Raw genomic sequence first — 24,444 nt, 5'->3', positions numbered from 1 at the left:
GTGCAGTACTGTATTTGTAAGTTATAACATTAAATAAACCTTCTAACCACTTAAAGTGCTTCATGTTGATTACCAATGCCAGATAACAGCAAAATACCACGTTTAGGGAGTCTGTGGAGCAAAATGGTTTCTGGACTATTCGCTGTCAAGACAGTTCGCCGTCACAACAATAGCAAGACAACATAGACTTTGATGGATCCCCCTGAAATATAGTTATTAAAGTATTGATTAATTAATATTAAGTATGTTTATAAAAGTATTGATTAATTATTATATTTATAGAATGACGGGGAATCATACAGGGTGTGAATTGTCCTGATGGGGAATCATTCATGTTTTGACGGGGAATTGACATGATGGCGAATTGTCTTGGAACCTACCGATCGTGTGTAATCTATAACTGGTTACAAGGCTTTATTTAATGCTTTAACTTTCTTTAAGTGCTTTAACTTACAAGTGCATACCAGAATAGTAAATATTTAACTTACAAATACAGTACTGTGGAAAAGTAGTACAGCAAATATTTAACAAACAAATAAAAAAGGTAATATTGTGACGCCTATCAGAAAACTGGTTATAAGACTTTATTTCTTGCTTGAACATTATTTAATAATACTTTAACTTGCACATAAACTTACCAGAACAGTACTGTAAATATTTAACTTACAAATACAGCACTGAGGAAAAGCAGTACAGTGAATCACATCACGTGATCAAAACAAGCCGTGCGTGCTGAGCTGATGTTCGAGGATTTGGCCTATCAAAGGCCTCTCTTGCGTAAATATATAGTTTTCGTAATGGTTCTTTAATCTTACGTTATCTTATACATATCCCAGCACTAACCGTGTATAATTGCGAGCGCGTTCGGCGAGAACGTGTTCCGGGCGAGTTTACTGTACAGGTAAGCCCTTAATTCACGCGAGGGTTAGGTTCCCAGACCCTTCGCATATGTGGTAAATTCGCGTTTATGTTCTGCCCTTGTGTGCACATAATTACGCATGTCTATACGTTTATTACATCTGAATAATACTGTTTATGCACTACATACACTTTATAAACTAGCATAAAGTATTAAAAACAACAAAAATGTAAGAAATTTGAAACTGAAACCTGACAAGCACAGGCATAGGTGAAGACACTTCCGCAGTCTGGTGCACTGGCCCTCACTGCCTCCCATATGCTACATTCTGCCTTCTTTATTGTATGAACAGTTGACTCATTCACCCCAAACATGCGTTCCAAGACAATTCACAGGCGTAGGTGGAGACACTTTAGCACAGAGCGGTGCACTAACCCTCACTGTCTCCCGTATGCTTCGTTCTCCTTCTTTATTGTATGAACAGTTGACTCACCCCAAACATACGGTTCTGAGACAATTCACCATCAAGTCAATTCACCGTCAAAACATGGACAATTCCCCGTCATTCTATTAATATACTTATTATTGATTAATTAATACTTTAATAACTAATTTTCAGGGGGATTTTATAACTCATATAAGTAAAAAACTAGTGTACTGTACTTGCTAAATAAACTGGTATGTAAATAAATGACGGGGAATCATCCTGACGGAGAATTGTCGCTGACATTCCACCCTGAAGTTTGTCCAACACTTTAACTTTGTCAGCAACATTACCAGTCCGTTACGGTGTGTTACCACATGCATCACTAACACTACGCTTAAGCCCCATGTTGGCAGACAAGGCAAGCAATCACTGGAAGGCAGAAAAATAAGCCACAAATAACGATTCTCGATCTCGAGTCACGCATGATTCGACCGTCGGATTCAAATTGACTGTGTGGTGGTTTGGTAGACCGACCTCCCAGGCTCCCACACACACATACATATATGTGTGCACACGGGCAGCAGGTAGGCATTTTTTATATTTTATTTATTTCTCTTGTATATTGAAATTACTTATTTGAATACTATAATTTTGTTTTAATTATTGTACGAAAAATTCGTGGATAACCGAAATCGCGTGAAAAAAGTTCGCGTGAATTAAGGGATAACCTTATGAAACGAGCGTCACGGTAGTGACGGCCTGCGGGTAAGGGGTTAAGTGTCAAGACCCATATGCCTAGCCCTGGGCTCCTATGCTTCTCGTGGGACAACATAGGGTTGGATGATTTTTTTTTTTTTTTTTTTTTTTTTTTTTTTTTTTTACGATTACATGATAGGTGTAAGTGTAGTGGCTCTTAGGATTTTTTTTTTTTTTACCATTAAATCAATCATTTAATACCTGAGTGTGGTTGTACTGTACCTCAAAGCAATTTGCCCCTTTCTTTGTGCAATATTGTTGTGTAGTCATAATACCCTGGCCACTTCTAGGTGGGGTGTGTCAGACTTCGTTATCTTAATGCAGTCGCTAATCCATAAGTTTGAAAAATTGAAGTTTAATATTTAGAAGCTTTAGAAGTAAACTAGAAAACGATTTAAATGGCTGTGGTCTGTTTATTCTAGGTACCTGCAGAGTTTTGAGGAGTTCTACCGGAAATTGGGATGTACAATGGTGAGCAACCCCCGAGGCTCTCGCACTCGGCACCGCTCAGGCCGTAGTCTCATAAGGGACTGTGATCGCACCCCACGAACTACCAAAAAAAAGGACAATGATAGTTGTGACTCTACAGAAGAAGAGCCTGACCGCAAGGAGGAAGAGGAACCCACCAGAAAGGCTGGTGACAGAAAAAAGAATGAGAAGGAGGAAGCCAAAAAGGGTGATGAAAAAAAGGAGACTGAAAAGAGAGAGCCAGATAAGAAAGAAGCTGAGAAAAAAGAAGTCGAGAAGAAAAAAGATGAAGGAAGGGTTGCGAAGTAAGGGACATTTCTTGTATTTGTTTGGGGGGGAATACTGGTCAAATTTGTCAGTGTTATAAGCTTAGTATGTACAGTGTATGAATTATTAATAATTTATAATATTTTAACAGGAATGTTAAGCAAGAGGTCCTGAAGTTATCAGAAGATGAACCAGTTACCACTAAAGAAAAATCCAAAGAATCATCAAGAGAACGCTCCAAAGAACCAGGGACATCAAGGGAGCGGTCTCGGGAAGCAGCAGCAGCCAGAGAGCGCTCTAGGGAGTCTGTTGCAGTGACCAGAGAGAGATTCAGAGAGTCTCAGGCTAGTAAGGATCGCCTTCGGGAACCCTCAGGTAGTAAAGAGAATTCTGCAGAATCAGCACCAATTAAGGAAAAACTGAGAGAACCCAGGACCCCAAGAACTGAAGCAAAGACGAGAGCTGCCACTGCGAAAAGTGAAACGGTAGAAGGAAAGACACGATCCAGTGCAAAGGAAGACAAATCAGAAGTACAAGAACCTAAAACAAGGTCGAGCACGAGAGACGATAAAAAGGATGATAAGAAAGATAAAAAGGAACAGGAACGTTCTGAAGAAGAAGAAACGGAAATGGTAAGTTTGTGTTCAGTTATAGTTCACACATCTGCATTCATTGATACTATAATAAGCTTTTTACTGTGGCAGGCATAACTCATTCATATAACAGATCATTTAGGCATTGGTATGTTTGTCTCATGAGGTCATTGACTTTCAGAGGGTCATGATATGGCATCTGGTAGTTAATTTTTTTTTACATTCTTGATGCTTACAAAACACATAAAGAGTGAAGGATTAGACTGTGTAGCCTCATAGGCAAGACGAACAATGCCTTTGCTCTGCTGAGATTGTAAAATTTTATTTGAAACCTTCCCTGAGAGTTACAACAGTGATTAGAGAGGAAAGTTGAGCCTGTCCGTGGTCTTTTTCAATTCTCACAGTCAGTGTGGTTCACTTGAACTTTTCTGTAACTCTCCGGACTTGTCTCTCTGGGGAGGAAGAGTGGCTGTGGATACATGGATAGAATATCTGTTTAGGTGCCCATGTGGACTTCTGTGAAGGAAAATCATATATTCATTCATTCATTCATCATTCAATCCTACGTTGCCCCATGAGGAGCGTAGGAGCCCAGGGCTAGGCAAGTTGGTCCTGACATTTAAGATGAGAGTGATCAACCTCACTCATCCCTGAGCAGCATTACTTGAACAATAAATCCCAGCAATTGGAGTGCCTTAATTACTTGCTAGACCACTAGGCGCCATAAAATGGTTATATGGTTACCACCTATTGTAGGAAATGGTTTCCTGGTGTACAGGAAACCATTTGGCTTGTCCCTCAGTGTACAATCACCCGTAGACAGAAGGAAGAGAAAAGAAAGAACGGAAGAAAGGCGAGGTAAGGAGAAAGAAAGAGAGGAGCTGGCAGTCACCCGAGAGCAGCACCACATCAAGTGAGTGGGTGGTGAGTGCCCCCACCTACCTAAAATGAAGGAGAAACTCGTGGAAATCCTAAAACTGTTATCTCTATTATTGTGGACATACCAGCACTTTCGATAGAATTGCCAATATAATGTGTGGGTTGAGTCTCCTTTCTGCATTTACCTTATGTGACAAGTCAGTATGTCGTGTGAGTAGTGCAGCTAAAGATGGAAATTCTCATATACGAGTTGGTAAGTCATTCCCCTGGTTCTCCTTTCTGAACTATATCTGGTATCATTTGAGTGTTCCCCAATTGATTTCGTTTAAGTCTTGTGTCGCTTAGCTGATTGAGGTAGCCAAAATCAGGGTACTTTGCTTTACGGATGATGATGCTATGATACCATACTAAACAGAAGCATGAGTGAGGAGGTTGCAAGAAGATCTCATGATAGCATTTGTGGTCACACTATGTGGATGTTGAGAATTTGGTATGGTATGCAAGCAAAGAAGCAAGAGTAATAGTCCTGGAAATGGGATTATTATTAAAGAATGTTTTTGGAGTATGTACCACAAACCCTCCCTTTACAATGAATAGCTTAAACAATGACTAAGATGTTTGGACTTTTTTTTTTTTTTTTTCCAATATACTATCTCATTTTGCTTATGTGACCATTTATGATTCCATATAAAACCTTCATGGGTCAGTGTACAAGCACTATTTTTGCTTTTACAATCACCGATATGGAAGCTTAGTCATTTGTTTGTTCCAAGATGGCCTTTTAATTCTGTCAGTATGGTGGTTGGTGGGGGCGCCCACCATCCACTTGATGAAATGCTGCTTTGGGTGTCTGCCCTTTCCTCGCTTCCTTCCTTCCTCTTCTGTCTTTCTTTCCATCATACTATCTCATTTTGCTTATGTAACCATTATGATCCCATATAAACCTTCACGGGTCAATATACAAGCACTATTTTCGCTTTTACAATCACCGATATGGAAGCTTAGTCTTTTGTTTGTTCCAAGGTGGCCTTTTAACTCTCAGTATGGTGGTAGGTGGTGGCGTCCACCATCCACTCGATGTAGTGCAGCTGTGGGTGTCAACCCTTTCCTCTCTTCCTTCCTCTTCTGTCTCTCTTTCTGTCATTCTTTCCTCTTCTTTCTGCCTGCAGGTGACTTTACATTCCCTTTTTTCTCTTTCTTTCCATCATTCTTTCCTTCCTTTTGCCTATGGGTGACTCTACATTGACAAGCCAAATGGTTTCCTGTACACCAGGGAGCCATTTACTTTGCTGGATGGTAACCATAGAACCAAATTATGGCATCTGGTGGTTTAGTGGGTAATTTAGGCACTCCAGTCGGATTGAGCCTGTGTAGTTTATATCCAAGGGATGGTTGGAGATTATTGCTCATGTAATGCCAGTCAGAGATGAGTGAGGCTGGTCACTCTCATCTTAAATGTGAGGACCAACTTGCCTATCCCTGGGCTCCTGCGCTGCTCGTGGGGCAACATAGGACTGGAGGATGGATGGATACTACTGGATATGTTAGTGTCAGTAATGGAACAGTCGTTTAGTGCTGGAGTTCAAGCAGCAAGTGAAATGAAATAACCACCTGTTTAGATGAGCTGGAAACTAAATTTTTGACTTTTGGAGAGGGGGGTGGTAGCCAGGAAGTGAAGTGCAATGAAGTGAAATAACAACTATTTTAGATTCTATGGAGTGGGTGACTCGTGAACTAAAACGTAACCCCTTTGACTCATGTTATAATTGACCTTATAAGATAAATTGTTTTATGATAGATGGGATTAAGAAATAGCTGGTTAGGACAGTTATGGCTATGTATGTGGGTGCTCGCACCCAGTGAAAGTGAATGGAGATTTGAGTGATGTGTTTTCTGTGAATGTTGGCATGCATCAGGGGTCAGTCTTGAACCCCTTACTGTTTGTCATAGTGCTTGAATCTCTCTCTGAGTGATGTGTTTTCTGTGAATATTGGCATGCATCAGGGATCAGTCTTGAACCCCTTACTGCGATGATTTCCAACCTTTGGGGTGCACCCCTCTAGGGGGGCATGAAGGGCTGCCTGGGGAGCGTGAAGGCTTGATAAAGAGGGTAATTATATTTGAAAACTATGACTTATGATGGAATTCAGTAATTCTAAATATGGAGGAAATATTTCAGATATGAATAAGAAATCTAGTTATCTGAATATATAAACAATTTCAAAGATTAAGAATCTGTGACATTTATTTATTTATTTATTTTTTTTTTTATTTTTATTTTTTTCCTCGACTCTGGGCATAGGCTTCACAGCCTGCTACCAAGGTCCATTAGTCCTACATATCATACACCTCTACATGTCACCACTTAGGCATTAACACCCATCGTCCGTATTGAATACATGCTAGGACTCTCATACAGGACTGGTGTATTGGTATTAGCGGGTTTATTTTTACGACATCGGCGGGTCTTCTGGTAGATCGGTAATGTCTACTTTACATGAAATTCAAATCCTTAAACTGTTCCCTGCCCCAGTGGGGCTTTGAACCTGGGTCCGTTTGGACCGCAGGCCACCTCTCTTTTCAATTGATCCACCGCCTTCCCCCAACTATGCCAGTAAAATGCAGTACAGTAATCCCGCATTTTTTGCGGATTTTTTGTCTACGGTTTTGCCCTCTCGCGGATTTTCTTAGCATTAATAAGTTCAACAAAAATATCCTTGAATATACAGAAAAAAAAAAAATTGAAATTCCCGCAGCTTCCAATTGTAGCGCGGTAAACTCACGCCACCCTCTGTCCCTTTCCCGTGGCCCCTCTGCCAGTGTTACCATATCTAGCATAATTTTATTCTTTTAGCATAATTTTGATCAAATTTTCGAGTCTGGAATATTTTTTAGCATATTAGAAGTTTTAGAATCATTCTAGCATAATTTAGAATGGAATGGAATATTTTTGGAATAATTTTATAAAAGCTACAAATCAGAGAGAGAGAGAGAGAGACGAATAAGGTAAGATGTTTGAATAGTTGGTTACTTTCAGTTTGGGCTTGGTTGGGTTGGATTAGGTTAGGTTAGGTTAGGTTGGATTAGGTTAGGTTAGGTTTTAGGTTCGGTTCGGTTTGGTTCGGTTAGGTTAGGATAAGTTTGAGCTTTGTACTTTACCCATGAAACCTAGGTTTTTCCGATGGATTTTGGTATGATTCATTCGATTTTCAGCTTCATTTCAGTCGGAAATGACCATTTTCTGTGTTTCCCCCCCCTCCCTATAACCCCCGATTCCCCAAAGATCCCTCATTATTTCAGGGGGATGGGGGGGGGTCATATCTCAAAATCTGGTTATTTCCGACGGAAATGATGCTCAAAATCGAACGAATCACATCAAAATCCATCAGAAAAACGGAAGTTTCGTGGGAAAAAGCAGTATGGGTAGATACCGATATTTATCCTCTTACTGTATGTAGGTTCATTTTAATATTTTCATAGTAAACAATATATAATTAATATGTTGCACGAATATGTATAGAATTTTATCATTTAGCTTCAAGTTAGCATAATTCATTTTTTACTTGGAACAAATATGCTCAATCTAGCATAATTTTTTCATTGCCCTAGCATAATTTCGTTGTTTGGATATGGCAACACTGCTCTCTGCCTCGCATTCTTCAGTCCACGCCTGACTGCCTTAAGTGGCTGTTGTGGTTGTAACCACACTATGATATGAGCCTCTTGCCTCCCACTTGCTTTCCACATGGCCCCAGGACGTAAGCCAGCCTCACCAAAGGCTAATAATACAATTAGTAAGAACTCCAAAGTGACAAAACGATCAAGTTATGACCTTAGCAGAGAAAATTGTGTTACTGGACAAGCTAAGAAACGACCGTGCGAGTGTTTGCTATCACCAGTTAATGCATCTTTTTATTTTGTACTGTTTTGTTAATAAATGTGTAGATAATTGTGTATTACAGTACGGTGTTTACGTTTTTCCTTCATAATGGAGTATGTGCTTTCAATCTTGTAAGAAGGTATTTCGGGATGAGTATGGAGGTTTCGGGACAATTCGCAGTCACAACAAACACAAAACAATTCGCCTTCATTAATGAAGATAGCTATGGGTGACGCTAGAATATAATTCAAAGGCGACTACAGCGAGGAAGAAACAAGTTAATTATTGACTAAATGTGCAACTAATAAATAATATCCAGAACCTACGCTACTGAACATAGACTTTGCTGGATCCCCCTGAAATATAGTTATTAAAGTATTGATTAATTAATAATAAGTATATTGATGAAAGTATTGATTAGTATATTTATAGAATGGCGGGGAATCGTCCAGGGTGCGAATTGTTCTGAAGGGGAATCGTCCATGTTTTGACGGGGAATTGTCTGACGGCTAATTGTCTCGCAATCAGTATGGACATGGACTGTGTGATGGGCAGCATGGTGGACACAAGTGCAAGTTTTCAATTGTTAATAGAGTATTCGCGGAATTGACTTTTCGCGGGGGTTACAAGAACGTAACTACCGCGAAATATGCGGGATTACTGTATTTGAGGAAGGGGGGCGCAGGGAACGTGTCATTCAATGGGGGGGGGGGGCAGAATTAGAAAAGGTTGGAAACCACTGCCTTACTGTTTGTCATAGTGCTTGAAGCTCTCTCACGTGACTTCAGATGTGGACTAATGGGAGGTATTGAATGCTGATGATTTGGTGTTGACTGCAAAGAACGAAAGAGAGGTGGAGGAAAGACCGAGGAAGTGGAGAGACGGAATGGGGTTCAAGGGTCTGAGAGAAAATGCAGATAAAACAAAAGTGATGTTATCTAGGGCTGGAGACAGTATTGTCAAAGCATAGGGGGAAAGGACATATGCAGCTTGCCAGAAGAATGTGAGAAGTAACTTCATCTTGTTAAATATATGTGGTAAGTGGGTGCATAAGAGATGTAGTGTTATTATAGGGAGATTGTGAGATAATGTTGATTTTGTGTGTGCATGTGTTGGGGATAGCATGCAGAGATTGTCAGGAGTGCAAGGATTGTTCTTGCTGGAGAGTCTCATGAGTGTGTGGAAGAGTTTTTTATTTAGGGGGTTTGTTGCCGGAAGTGGGGCTGGAGCTAGTTCTGTGGTTAGGGTAAGAAGTAGTTAGAGGAAGTTCAGGAAGCTGTTGCCTCCTTCCATGCTAAGGGATCCGTGTGTGCAGCATGTGTTACGAGTGTAATGTTGTTTGGTAGTGAGATCTTGGCAGTAAGGGAAGAGGACATTCTTAGGCTCAGACGTACAGAAACGACAGTGATTAGATGGATGTAGTGCTTCCTTGAATGCGAGGCCTGGAGGGTAAGGTTTACAATTGAAGAGTTGAGTGGAAGGATGGGATTTGAGTGTATTGGTGTAATGAGGAGGGGAAGACTGAGATGGTTTTGGCATGTGGAGAGGATGGAGGATGACAGTTGGGTGCAGAGAGTGACAAGTGTGAATGTTGGGAGTAGGGTTGCAAGAGGCAGACCGAAAAAGACGTTGAATGAGGTTACAGAGTGTGACCTCAGGGATAGGAAACTGAATAGGGAGGTGGCCAGAGATTGAGCAGTGTGAAGAGTTGCCCTAAGGTGACCAAGGGAAACACATGCAAGCTTGTTGAAGCCTTTATAAATGAAACAAAATGAATCCTCATTGTTAATAGAGGGCATGCTATACAGTGCATATGACAAGAAGTAATATGAATCCTAAAAGATGTAACTATAGGAAATCTGTTGATAGTAAGGTAGGATAGGATATCCTTGAATAGTTTCATCATGTGGAAGGAATTTATGTAGACAAGGTATTGAAAAGAGTATGGTGTTTGTAAATGAGTTTAAAGGTAGAAGGAGGTTTGGTAAGTCACGAAGATGGTGGATAGTTATGGTAAACAGTTGTGTGAGAAAATGAGGTACAGATCCTTGATGAGGCCTGGGAAATGACAGGAGATTGGGGTGCTTTGGGTGAACTGTGTATGGAGGAACATATGAAAAGGTATAAGCATTTTATTTATTTATTTATTTTATTTATTTTTATTAAGTTGGTGGATTTACTTAGACAAGTAATTCAAAGCACCTGTGTAAGGAAGAACTACCCTGCTGTACCTGCTGATGGCTAAGCCTGGTGAGCTAGGGTTGCAGGGGCTTAATTTTTGTAAGAATGTCTGATCCATTTAATTGGACATGCCATTATTAGTTCTCCCTCATACATTTCTCTTTTTGGATCTTGCTTCACCATATCCTTAGGTGAGAAAAAATACCAGGAATTTGATAATGATAAAGATGATGATGATGATGATAATGACATTAATTTTTTAAAATTCATTATAGGCCCAGACACGGTCATCTTCCAAGCATCTTGAAGAGGCCCGAGAAAAAGAAGAGACTGCAAAGAAGACCAGTACCCCGACTAGGAAGGGCAAGACTGAGCGTTCTACCTCTGTTGGTGCAGCTGCCTCCTCATACCCTGCAGCTTTGCCAACAGGACCTTCAGGCACCACAACTCGTACACCAACCCCTACTCTGACCCCCACCCCTACGCCTGAAAATGATGATGACGAAGACGATGATGATGACTCAAGTACTTCAAATGTCACAGGATCCACCACCTTCGTGTCTGTGGGTGGAGAGAAAAGGCTCAAGAAGAAAGTGGCCAAAGGTACACCGGGACAAGTTACTGGTCCTGCATTAACAGAAGACTCTCAGGGTGCCAAGAAGCGAGGTAGAAAGAAAAAGGTGGAAGGAGAGTTGGAACCTCCAGTGTAAGTTTCTTCTAAATGCAGAAGTGCAGAGTAGAATTGGTGTTGACACTACAAAAATGTGCTCACCAGATTTCTAAAAATATTTAAATATGTTGTTAGTACTTAATTGGCTCCCTCAATAGGAAAACTGGCTTAAAGAGAAATACTAGGTACAGTGAAAGATGGTTCACTGCATTTATGATTATTTTCCTTACAGTGGGAAATCACTGATTCCTGCCCATGTTCCTGTCAGTGTTGGAGATAAGCTGAAGGTGCTGTACGGACCGAGTGCCAAGGAATCAAAGGTTACTTATGAAGCAAAGGTAAAGTTTCCTCCAATTGAATCAATACATTCAGCACCATTGAAAAATTTTGTGTACCTTGAAATGCTTTTGTGAACTTGTATGATATGAGATGTGGTAGGTGGGGGTGCCCACCATCCACTCACTCAGTGTAGTGTTGCCTTATGGTCTCTACAGGTGTAGTGTTGCCTTATGGTCTCTATGACAAGCCAAATTGTTTCATGTACCTAGGAAACCATTTACTATGTTAGGTGGTAACCATGTAACTGGGGTTTTTGGCTGGGTTAAGTCGCCCTCAGATTCATCATCATCATCATTCGGACCTCCTTTCTCACCCTAGGGCTGGGTGAGGAGTAGCATTGTCCAGACAGGCCAAATTTGCCCAATCCAAGGGACCACGCTTCCATTCACTCATCGTTCAAGCCCCCGGAATCCTGGGTCCATCTGATATGCTAAAACATTTGTCTTATTCTGTAGCTTCACATAAACATATCCAACAGAGTCAGTCCAGACACTTTCGCTCTAAAATGGGGTGCCAAATCCCTGATCATGCACTTAAAATATTCATCCAGCCAGCCCTGTCTCTTGTTTAGCCTCACCAACATCCAAACCTCTCCCTCACACACTCACCCACCATATCCATCCACAAACAAATCACACATACCAATCGCCAATACATACATTCCCCCCCAGTCATCCCTCACAGTACCACACAATTAGTATCCTCAAATACACCACATCACTAACATACCCAACATCATCCTGAGTGGTGATTTCAGTGCCAAGATGTCGGCCTGGCTTGTCAACAACCCTTACACAGACAGAGGGCTGGTACCACAGTCCCAGACAGATAATCTTTTCATACTAAGTAATCTCCATGAACATACCCATATCCCACACCAAGTCCTTTTCCTCCCATCATCCCCAGACATCATCTTTTCCCCTATCTAAAATCACAAAATTATGGCAAACATTTTAGAGAGCCTCGGAGAGCCCAATACCATCTCAGGGTCCCAACCAAATGGGCAGATTCGCATGGCCATGTGGATTATGAGAGGTGTGAAGGAGAAGAGCAAGAGGGTGTAAGTGGTGAATGTGTTCAAGAGTGCAAGATATGACATGGCATTGTGTGAAACAAAGATAAAAGGGTTTGAAGTGAAGGAATTGGAGGGTGTAAAGTGTGTAAGGTTGGGCGTGAATGGGTGAGGAAGAATCGAGGAAGGAGTTGCTTTGTTGATGAATGAAGTGTGGAATGAGAGATTACAAATGTGTCAGCTCAAGATGTAAGTATGCCAGTTCAAGTTTGAGAAGGTGAAAGTGGCAGGGATTGTAGCATATGCACCATGTGATGACTGAGCGAGACAGAGAAAGACAGGTTTTGGGATGAGCTGGATGAAGAAGTAGGAGAAATGCCCAGGAGTCAAATATTGTTTGTATTGGGCGACGTGAATGGGAGAGTAGGAACTGGTCCTGTGAGTGACATAGTGGGTTGTAGTGGAGTAATAGGAGAAAATGATAATAGGAAGCGACTGAAGGACATGTGTCAGGAAAGGAGGCTGTGCATTTGTAATTCTTATTTCAAACACAAAGATGCACATAAACATATGTGGTGTAGAGGGAATGGAGATTGTAATGAAAAGAGTCTGAATAATTATGTGCTCATTGAGAAATCGATGCTGGGTAGTGTTGTTGACAGGAGGGCAGTGAGGGGACAATGTTGAGGTTTGTCATATCATATTATTGTGGTATGTAAGATCAAGCTGAGAGGAGTGAAGTGGACCAAGAGAGAGAGGAGCAGTCAGGGAGAGAGACTGAAAATCAAGAAGCTGATGGTCAAAGTAACTGCAGATGAATACAGGGCCAAAGTAGGGGAGAAGTTAGAAACAGTGAATTGGAATGAAATGGATCTGGACAGTCTGTGGAATACATTTAGGGGTTGCCTAGTTAGGAATGCAAAAGTGGTGTGTGGTGTGGTAAGAGTAACAACAAAGAAGAAAGGCATGGCATGGTAGGATGAAGAGGTTAAGAGAGCATTGGAGGAAAAGAGGAAGTAGCTAGAGTGGATGTAGGACATGGATTCAATTGAAATAACTGAATATACTGGGAGCAAGAAACACATAAAGGGACTAGTGAAGAGGAAAAAGGAGGAGGTAAATAATGGTCTAGGATGAAAAATGAATGCAAATTATTCACAAAGTAAGAAGTTATTCTGGAAAAAGGTTTGGATATGTAGAAGTGTCTGGAAAGAAATGTGAAAATGTGAAGGATGTAATTGGAAGATTACTAACCCGTGGGGCTGAAGTATGGACTAGATGGAATGAATATTTTGAAAGTCTGATGGATGGGAATGGAGAGAACAAAGCGACTGTAAACATGATTGGTTTTGGGGGATGTGCGGAGAAGGAATGCAGTGCCAGGAAATGTGACACTCAGGGAGGTGAAAAATGCTGTGAAGCTGCTGAAAAATGGGAAAGGAGCTGGGGTTGATGAGGTTTATGCAGAGATGATTAAGTGTAGTGGGGAGAGTGGAATGAAGTGCTTGTTGGAGATCTGTAAGAAATCATGAATGAGTGAAACTGTGCCAGTAGAGTGGAAAAAGGCAGTGATTGTACCCCAGTACAAAAATAAAGGTGAACGAAGTGAATGCAAGAATCGTCGTGGCATAAGTTTCTTGAGTGTTGTATGGAAGGTGTATGGAAGAATTATTGTAGAGAAAGTAAGAGAGAGATAGAAGTCCTAGTGAGTGACAAATGGGGTGGCTTTAGGAATGGCAGAGGATGTTTGGATCAAATATTTGCCTTGAAACAGATAGTGGAGAAGGCATGTGAGAAGGACCATAAGGTGTTTATGGCATCGATGGATCTGGAAAAATCATATGAAAAAGCAGACAGAGAAAGATTGTGGAAGGCTTTGGTCATATATGGCATAGATGGTAAGCTGCTATGTGCCGTCAAGAGTTTTTATGATGGTAGTGAAGCATGTGTAAGGGTAAATGGGCATATAAGTGAATGGTTCACGATCAGTGTGTGCAACAAGGTTGCTCGATGTCCCCATGGTTGTCCAGTATATATATGGATGGGATGATGAGAGAAGTAAAAACACGAGTAATGGAGAGAGGGATGGCATTGACAGTGAATGGTGATGAATGGAATATCTCAAACTTGTTGTATGCTGATGATGCAGTAGTACATGCAAATATCGGACAAGAGTTTGGTAGGCTAATGCAGAGTTTTGTAGATGCCTGTGAGCATCGTGCCTTGAGAGTAAATGTAGAAAAGAGTAAAGTGAGAGAAGGTGACTCCCAGTGTGATGTTACAGTGAATGGTGAGAGAGACTGTAATTGGTTACAGTGAATGGTGAGAGAGTTCAAATACCTGGGTACATTGATAGAAAAGAGAGGAAAATGTGCAAAAGAATTGGAAAGTAGAATGACACAGGGAAGGAAAGTAGCTAGTGCTATGAAGGCATTAATAAGAAAAGAGGCTTGAGTGATGCACCTGCATGAGTATTACATGAAGGAGTTAGTTCCAACTTTGACATAGAGATATGAGACTGTGGTGTGGCACAAAAAGGAAAAATCAGGAGTAAGAGCAGTGGAATTGGGACTGCTTATGAATGAATGTGGAGTACAGAGAGTGGATAGGGTACGGAATAATGTGATATGAGAGATACGGAGTGAGAAAATCTGTGGACACCAGAATTGAAGATGATGTACTGAGATGGTTTGGTCATGTGGATAGAGTGGATAACAATAGAGTGGTGAAAAAGGCATATCTGAGTGAATTTGAAGGAGGGGGGAGGCAAGATAGGCCAAGGAGAAGGTGGAGGAACATGGTGGATGAGTATGTGAGGAAGAGAGGTATGGAAGGCTAATGGACTGACAAGAGAGCGAGCTGGCTGGATGAATTTTGTGCGGGGAAGTGCATAACCAGGGATTTGGCACCCCTTTTTAACGTGACAGCGTTCAGATTAGCTCTATCAAATAAGTACTATATATGTGAAGCTATGGAACGTGATGACATTTTTTTGTCCTGTCTGATGGAGCCAGGATTTTGAGGGCTTGAATGATGAGTGAATGGAAGCATAGCCCATTGAAATGGGCAAACTTTGGCAGTGTGGATGTTGGTACTCCTCACCCTGCCCTAGGGTGGGAAAGGAGGTCCGGATGATAATGATGATGCTGTATGATATGTTCCAAATGTAGGAAAAAAAGTACTGCAGTGGCACTCGGCTTCATTTTATATCACCAGGCATATACAATGCTGCAAAATAGTTGAGTTTCAGGAAACCAGTCAATAATTTTGTACAGTACATGTATCAAGACATTCATAGTTCAGCATGAGCCTTGCCTCCTCCTTGAGCTACCCCACCTACCACTTTCCTTTTACCTGTGAAAGGAAGATTTCCATACTTTATGGTGTATTTTGTGATGTGAACATTCTGGTGAAACTACATAGTTAGAAGATAGCAGTTCAGTCAGTCATTTGTTTCAGGTGCTTGAGGTTGAAGAAGAAGGGAATGCCCCAATGTATTATGTTCATTATCTTGGCTGGAATAACCGATATGATGAATGGATCCGGAGACCTCGCATTGCTGAGAATATCACGTGGTCTCAAAATAGAGCCAGGAAAGGCAGAGCAGCAGCCACAAAGGAATTGAAGGAAAAGAAGGAGAAGGAAAAGGATACAAAGAAAGAGGATAAAGACTCAGTGAGTATTTTGTGATAATTTAATGTTATGTAAAACCATGGGGCAACATTTTTGCAGTTACATAGTAAAGATTTTTACAAGCATTGTTAGCTGGAACCTTGATGTTGATTGGTACTGTAAATGTTCTTATTATCCAGGGAAAAAAAAAAAACTTGCTGGGCTGATTCTATGTAACGTAGTTTTCTTCCAGCGAGTCATTATTTCATAACCAATGTAAATTATACCTCAGTTGAGGCTTGCAGCTTGACCCATGCCGAGCATCTTTGAGCCTCACATGTGGTCTGCAGCTCAGGAAGGGTTAAGTGGGTAGGGTAGGTTAAATTTCCCTCTATTTTCAGATCTGATGACTACCCTGTACAATGTAAAACTTTTTCACTGTACAGTAATCCCTGCAATATCCAGACGCCCAATAACCGGACATCCCACTACCCGGACATTTTGGGCCCGGGTTTTTGGACCCCCCCCCCAAATCTAATTATTATTATTATTTTTTTTTTTTTTTTTTTTTTTTTTTCCCCCAACAGTATTTTAAACTTGGCGCACAGCGCCGAACAGCTGTGTTTACGCGCACCTCTTGCTTCCCCCTCCCCAGTTACTGCCTAACTACTATTCTGACTAGACGCTCATTGCAATGGATGCCACACGTGCTCGTTTTTTGTGAATAAACTGCAATACCTTGCCACTAGACCACATGGGAATTTACAGTGTTGTGCAGTGTTATGAAGTTAGAATTCGGAGTGCAAAGATTAAGTACAGAGTGCAAATTGGCGGTTGAAACTGGCGTGGCGCAAGTAAGAACAGAGTGTGCATTGTTAAACACTTTTAACTTGCAGTGCAAAGGATTAAGTGCAGCACAACACTGGGTTACTGTACATGCTTCAAGAGCATTTTAACCACTGCCAGAGCCTTAGAGGAGACGGGTTAACCTTCATAACGAACGGTCACGGATATGTTGTAAGTACCCTGTACACTGCTAAATATTTTCCATACTCACTTCTAATTCTTCATTCTTTGGTTCCTTTCATTTATTTCTTGCTTTCTGTCCCTTATTTTTGTGAACAGGGTCTTAAATAGGTGCTATGCAAGTCTTGTAGGGAGTTAAGTAGGTGGTTTTCTGAGTTAGGGTGGGTTAGGGTTCATAAGTACCAGTCCAGGAGGCAGGGGCCCACTATCTGGATGAACCCACTTTCTGGACATGCCTTTGGCTGTATTACATCGGATAATGGGAAGGTTACTGTAATTTGGTTTAAAATTGCCATTACCTCATCTTGAATGCTGAACTGTAATATAAGATTAACACCAGGAAATCATGCTGGTCATGAAGAAGTGCTCTGTGAGTGTGTTGCAAAAGGACAAAGATTTGCACCAAGTGATGGAAATATAATGATTAATGATTTTTTTTTAGGTTGCAGTAGGCAGCTCTCTGAAGGCGTCTGTTGGCAAGCGAGTGCGAGTTCTTGGTGTTGGACGGGAGCGGCGTGAAAGTGAACGCAGTGGGCAAAGTGACACCAGTGGGACCAGTAGTGTGTCAGGGCCCAGCACTCGCGCTGCACGGGAACGTGGTCTTACACACCCGGACAGCCCTCCTACCCTAGACCATAGACGCACCAGACACTCTGGAGGTCAGGAGAAAGTGTTAGTTACAGTCATTCTAAAAAATTTTGTAGCCAGTTACTGACTTATAATAATGGAAAGAAACTGTCTTTGTCATCTTTTGATCATAATGAAAGTGTATGTGGGATAGTGATTGATGGTGGATGTGTTGTAAGGTCACGGTCTTAAGGCAGCTTATTGCTATAAAGCTTGTGTTGTGGATGAAAATCTCTCTTATGGTTTGTTGAATGTGTTTGTAAAATAATACAGCCATCAGAAAACTACAGATCCTCTGAATTCTTGTTGCAGTCCAGTATCATGCTGAAAGGTACTTGGTTGGAAGATTTATGAAATTTATCCTATTTTAACATATCCAATGCTGGTTTACTGTTTACTAATTATGATACGTAATAGATAATGTAAAATGATATAAGTATTAATTCAATGTGTAACATTTAAATGATAAAATTCGAGTGAGTCTTGAATGCAAGACCTGGAGAGCTACAGCCCATTAATTAGCTGATTGCCTTTCAAGCATGTTTTCTTCATTCATTTGTGTGTGTGTGTGTGTGTGTGTGTATTATTATTATTATTATTATATGATAATGGGAATCGACTAAAGGATGTGTGTCAGGAGAGGAGGTTGTGCATTTGTAATTCGTATTTCAAACACAAAGATGCACATAAATATATATGGTATAGAGGAAACAGGGATCATGTTGAAAGAAGCCTGATTGATTACGTGCTCATAGAGAGGTCGATGACGGGAATGGTTGCTGATACGAGGGCTGTGAGAGGACGATGTGGAGGTCTGTCAGATTGTGGTATGCAAGATCAAGCTGAGAGGAGTGAGGTGGATCAAGAGAGAGACGAGCAGTCGGGGTGAAAGACTGAAAGTTGAGAAGCTGAGAATCAAAGAAGTGGCAGATGAGTACAGGACCAAAGTAGAGGATGAGTTAGAATCAGTGAACTGGAATGAATGAGATCTGGACAGCCTGTGGAATGCATATAGGGATTGCTTAGTTAGGAATGCTAAAGAGGTGTGTGGTGTGGCATGAGTACTGTATCAACAAAAAAGAAGGGTACGGCATGTTGGGATGAGGAGGTTAAGAGAGCGGAGGAGGAAGAGAGAAAGAAGTGGCTAAAATGGTTACAGGACAGGGGTTCAGTTGAAATAAGAACTGAGTATATCGAGAGCAAGAAGCACATAGAGAGACTAATGAAGAGGAAGAAGAAGGAGGTAAATGATGATTTGGGAAGAAAAATTAATGCAAACTACTCTGAAAATAGGAAGTTATTCTGGAAAGAAGTGCGGAAATGTAGAAGTGAAAGTGGAAAGAAACGTGATAGTGTGAAGGATCCAGGTGGTAGATTAATAACCCATGAAGTAAGGACCAGATGGAAAGAATGTTTTGAAAGCCTGATGAATGGGAATAGAGAGAGCAGAGTGACTGTAAACATGATTAGTTTTGGGGGTGTGCAGAGAAGGAATGCAGTCCCAGGAAAAGTGACACTTGGACAGGTGAAGTGCACTGTGAAACAGCTGAAAAATGGGAAACCAGCTGGGGTTGATGAGGTGTATGCAGAGATGCTTAAGTGTAGTGGAGAGAGTGGAATGAAGTGCATGTTGGAGATACGTAAGAAGGCATGGATGAGTGAAACTGCCTGCAGAGTGGAAAAAGGCTGTGATTGTACCCCTGTACAAAATAAAGGTGAGTGAAGTGAGTGCAAGAATTATTGGAAAATGTGAGTACGTTTAAGTACTTGGGTAGTGTGATGAGTAAGGATGGAGGTTTGGAGGGTGAAGTGCTTGAAAGGGTACAGCAGGGAAGAAAGGTTGCTGGTTCTTTGAAAGCAGTGATAAGAAACAGGGAAGTGAGCATGGAAGTGAAAAAGTTACTACATGACAGTATTGTGATACCAACTTTAACGTACGGAAGTGAAGCTTGGACGTTGTTGGAAGGACACAAGTCAAGAGTGAGAGCCGTGGAAATGAGTTATTTAAGAGGAGCCTGTGGAGTCACATGGAGAGACAGGCTGACGAATGAGGATATAAAGGAGCGTTGTGGTGTTGATGTGGATGTGATAGGAAGCGTTATGAGGAACACACTGAGGTGGTTTGGCCATGTGGAGAGGATGGAGGGTGAAAGACTGACGAAGAGAGTGTATGTGAATGAGGTGGAGGGGGAAAGAGGGAGGGGGAGGCCGAGGATGGGGTGGAGAGGTATATGAGAGAGGGGGGTGTGAGTTGGGAGCAGGGGAGTGAAATGGCGGGGGACAGGGCGACTTGGAGGCGATTTGTTTGTGGCCACCCCAAACGGGATTGAGGCGTCTGGCAATAGATAGATAGATAGATAGAAGTTTATTGAGTGTGGTAGGGAAGGTATATGGAAGAATTATTATAGAGAAAGTAAGAGAGATATCAAAAGTCCCAGTGAGTGATGAACAGGGTGGCTTTAGGAGTGGCAGAGGATGTGTGGATCAAGTATTTGCAATGAGACAGATAGCAGAGAAGGCTTGTGAGAAGGACCATAAGGTGTTATGGCATTCATGGATCTGGAAAAAGCATACGACAACGTAGACAGAGAGGGATTGTGGCAAGTTTTGCACATGTACAGTGTAATGGTAAGCTGCTAGTGCTGTCAAGAGTTTTTATGATGGTAGCAAATCATGTGTAAGGGTTAATGGGCATCTAAGTGAATGGTTCACAATCGGTGTGGGCATGCAACAAGGTTGTGTGATGTCCCCATGGTTGTTCAATATATATATGGATGGGGTGATGAGAGAAGTAAAAATACGAGTAATGGAGAGAGGGATGGCGTTGGTAATGAATGGTGATGGATGGAATCCCGTAAAGTGGGGTGACTTTGGACGATTTTTACCTATTCTAAGTCTTAACTCAGCATGTTAAGCTTTATCAGGATTATTTCTTGCATGAATTTGTGGCTTAAGAACGTAGCTTTATGGTGAGGCAGGTAAAAAAAATTAACATCTCTGCTTGTATTTTTAAAAAATATTTATAATGCTGTCCGAAGTCATAATCGATGTGGGGTGACTTCGGACTGGGGTGGGTAACTTCAGACAGTCAATGCTTTTGCCCTTTAAATGGGAGCACGTGTATATGGCGATGGCTCCAGACACTGCTGAGGTGACTTCGGACACTGACGGAGGTTTTTAAAACAAAGAAACTGTGAAAAACATATTTTTGTAACCCCTATAGGACTAAATATAGATTATAATTTATTTTGCACTCCTTTTCTCACACTGATCACATACACATATGTGTGTTTGAAATAAACCCACATAAGTTTTTATCACAACTGAATTCTGGTACACAGAACGTGTAGGAACGTTTCCAACTTTAAAAAGTATATGATTATCTTTGTGAAATACATGTAATGATGCCTTGAAAGTTTAAGGCACACCTGTAACACAACTTCTCATAAAAATAAAAGTAATATTCTTGAGATAACACAGATAAATCTTAATTAGGTAGATATAAGTATCACAAGTAGCACCAGACTTGATACATTACAGGCCAAGTAATTTATGGCTCATTGTGCCATTTTGCTGTTGTAAAGATATGCAGAATTAAAGCCCGTAAAGTAAACAAATATTTGTATCACATGATTATCACTTTTCTTATTCATCCCCTTCTTCTACACCTATTAATCTAAACTTACTGATCATGTTGAGCCTCATTACCCAATAATTCTCTCTCTCTCTCTCTCTCTCTCTCTCTCTCTCTCTCTCTCTCTCTCTCTCTCTTTCTCTCTCACAGGCCAGCTGTTGACATCCACATTGAATATCATACATTTTTTGTCAAGTGTTGGCTCTGGCAATATTTTAACAATGTCATCCTTGTCTACATCACTGTAATCATCTATGGTAGGGTTAATGAACACGTTCTGTGTTCCGTTGACATGTTTGAGAAAACGCTTAATGTAATCATTCTGTCACAAAGGTATTTCTCATGTACTGATGACAACACAGTCTGTCCACCAGCTGCTTTGGCATTGGCTTTTTTTATGTGGTCTTCATCTACTTTGCTAGTATAGTTCCTCTTTTCACTTTTGGGACATATTTCCTAGGCATTTTGTCTCCTGTAAAAGAAGGACAACTTTAATATACAGTAATTTCACCTAGTAATGCACAGCAAGCATCCCGCAAATCATGTCAGCATCTGTCACCTTTCATAGTTAAGGTTTCTTAAGAAGGGAGCAAATGACAGATGTCATGATTGAAAAGATGCTTTCTTTGTATAGTTAGATAGAAATACTGTCTGTGTGCATCTGTGTGTCTGCGCATGCACACACACAGGTTGGAAGCTATATTTTTTTCCTTTCCCTGTCCAAAGTCACCACGTGTCCGAAGTAACCCCATTAAATCTAAAAAAAGTGGAAAATATGCTGTTAGGCCTCTGGACCTTGAACTACGGACACTGAGGCCAAAGTAACTATGTATCATATCGCAAATGTTTTTTGCGACATTCTGGCGATGGTCACATGTCTTCACACCTTCCCATCCTTTATGCTCAGTAGAAGTTTGACCGATACAAAAAAGCATGCCTTTTTTTATGACTTATTCAATGAATATTTACACATTGTGTAAATGGGATTACATTATTTTATCTAAGCTACAACATTCCTCTTTAACCCATTGACTGCAGCTGTATCATATATTATATCTGAGTCCAAATGGCTCTGGCTGTATCATATATTATATCTGAGTCCAAATGGCTCTGACTGCGGCTGTATCATATATGATTTCCTGCTTTCAAAAATTCCGCCGTCAGAAATGGCATGAAATAAATCAGCTAGCAACTCATGGCACACTATAGAATATTGTCATACATAGGTTATGAATTTTTATGAGGTGTAGAGCTCGGCTCGGTTACCTACAAAATACAAAATCTTCTCTATGCTGCTGCTAGCAGTAGCCCAAGCAAATATTGGATGAAATCTCTGGATGAGTGTAGTAATGATAGTGATACGTTGTTAGATGATGACGATGGTTTAGATGCTGATTTACACCTTATCTGATCGCAAGATTGACACTGACAACACAGTGCAACCATAACACATCGTTCGCCTGGCACCACCACACAGGGAATATTTATTCTTTTACGGACCTTTATTAGACGTAATTTGTTTGTTTGCTATATTGTGTTATATACCATTGAACTTTGGATTTTTTTCTCTGTCTTTTGACAATATTATTTTTTTCTAATATTTTTTCCTCAACATTTGAAAACTGCCGCACACAGGATGTACATATAAACGAACGCTGACGCAGTGAATGGGTTAATAATACTCGTATTTTTTTCACAACCAGATTTTCATTTCTCTGTATTTTAATTGGTTTACATTTTTTCCTGAAATGTCCGAAGTCGTCCCCAAGTCGAATTCACCCCACTTTACGGTATCTCAGATTTGTTGTATGCTGATGATGCAGTGTTGCTTGCAAGTACCGGACAAGAACTTGTTAGGCTAGTGCAGAGTTTTGCTGATGTCTGTGAGTGTATATGCCTTGGGAGTAAATGTAGAGGAGAGTAAAGTGATGGTTATTGAGAGAGAAGGTGACTCCCAGTGTGATGTCATAGTGAATGGAGAGAGACTGGAATAGGTGAGGGAGTTCAAATACTTGGGTACAGTGATAGAAGAGAGAGGAAAATGTGCAAAAGAAGTGGAAAGTAGAGTGACACAGGGAAGAAAAGTAGCTGGTGCTATGAAGGCCTTGATAAGAAACAGAGGCTTGAGTGTTCAAGCTGCACGAGGCTTACATGAGGGAGTGTTAGTGCCAACTCTAACATATGGGTGTGAGACTATGGTGTGGCTTGAAAATGAAAAGTCAAGAGTATGAACAGTGGAGATGGGACTGCTGAGGAACGTATGTAGAGTACAGAGGGTGGATATGATACGAAATAATGTGATTCGTGAAAGGTGTGGAGTGAGGAAGTCTGTGGACACCAGAATTGAAGAGAGTGTCCTGAGATGGTATGGTCATGTGGAGAGAATAGATAACAGTAGAGTGGTGAAAAAGGTATACCTGAGCTAATTTGAAGGAGGGAGGAGGCGAGGTAGGCCAAGGAGAAGGTGGAGAGATATGGTGGATGATTGTTTGAGGAAGAGAGGTTTGGAAGTCAGTGAGGCTAGGGAACTGACAAGAGATCAAGCTGGTTGGATGAATTTTGTGAAAAGTGCATGATCAGGGATTTTGGCACCTCTTGTGAGCATGGCAGCATCCGGATTGACTCAGTCAGATACGTTTGTGTGAAGCTGCAGAATGTGGTGAATGTGTTTGGCGTATCCGGTAGAGCCAGGATTCCGGGGGCTGAATGATGAGTGAATGGAATTGTGGCCTATTTGGATTGGGCAAGTTTGTGCTCTCTGGACATTGCTACTCCTCACCCTGCCCTAGGGTGGGAGAGGAGGTCCGGATGATGATGATGATTATTATTATTATTAGGCATGTGGGGGTGCTCACCATCTACTCACTCACTGTAGTGCTGCTCTCAGGTGTCTGCCCTTTCTTCTCTTCCATCCCCTTCTGTCTTTCCTTCATTCTTTCCATGTCCTTCTGCCTACAGGTGACTGTACACTCCCTCTTCTATCTTTCTTTCCTTCTTTCTTTCCTCTTCCTTCTGCCTATGGGTGACTCTACACTGAATGACAAGCCAAATGATTCCCTTTACACCAGGAAACCATATATTATGCTGGGTGGTTATATAGCTATAGCCAGATTTTGGCTCCTCATGGTTTAGTGGGTAATTACTGCTCTCCAATCAGATTGAGCTGGTGAAGGTTTATATCCAAGGGGTGGTTGGGGTTTATTGCACTCATAAT

The 24,444-nt window shown here is 41.2% G+C and overlaps 1 protein-coding gene across 1 annotated transcript in view; it reads left to right on the top strand.

Annotated features, from left to right (window-relative positions):
- Positions 1 to 24,444, top strand: part of htk (AT-rich interaction domain hat-trick) — a 125,825-nt gene that overhangs the window by 53,708 nt on the left and 47,673 nt on the right. The window contains exons 10-15 of the mRNA XM_080277995.1: positions 2,465 to 2,815; positions 2,929 to 3,409; positions 10,586 to 11,016; positions 11,213 to 11,318; positions 15,791 to 16,006; positions 17,412 to 17,628. Of these exons, the coding sequence (XP_080134121.1) occupies positions 2,465 to 2,815; positions 2,929 to 3,409; positions 10,586 to 11,016; positions 11,213 to 11,318; positions 15,791 to 16,006; positions 17,412 to 17,628 (1,802 nt within the window). The remainder of the gene's footprint in view (positions 1 to 2,464; positions 2,816 to 2,928; positions 3,410 to 10,585; positions 11,017 to 11,212; positions 11,319 to 15,790; positions 16,007 to 17,411; positions 17,629 to 24,444) is intronic.

The sequence above is a fragment of the Coenobita brevimanus genome, chromosome 71, assembly GCF_032717465.1.
Source record: "Coenobita brevimanus isolate Jiangsu-jjx chromosome 71, ASM3271746v2, whole genome shotgun sequence".
Taxonomy (NCBI): Eukaryota; Metazoa; Arthropoda; class Malacostraca; order Decapoda; family Coenobitidae; genus Coenobita; species Coenobita brevimanus.
Note: the sequence above shows the minus strand (reverse complement) of the source record. Positions and strands in the feature narration are given on the sequence as shown.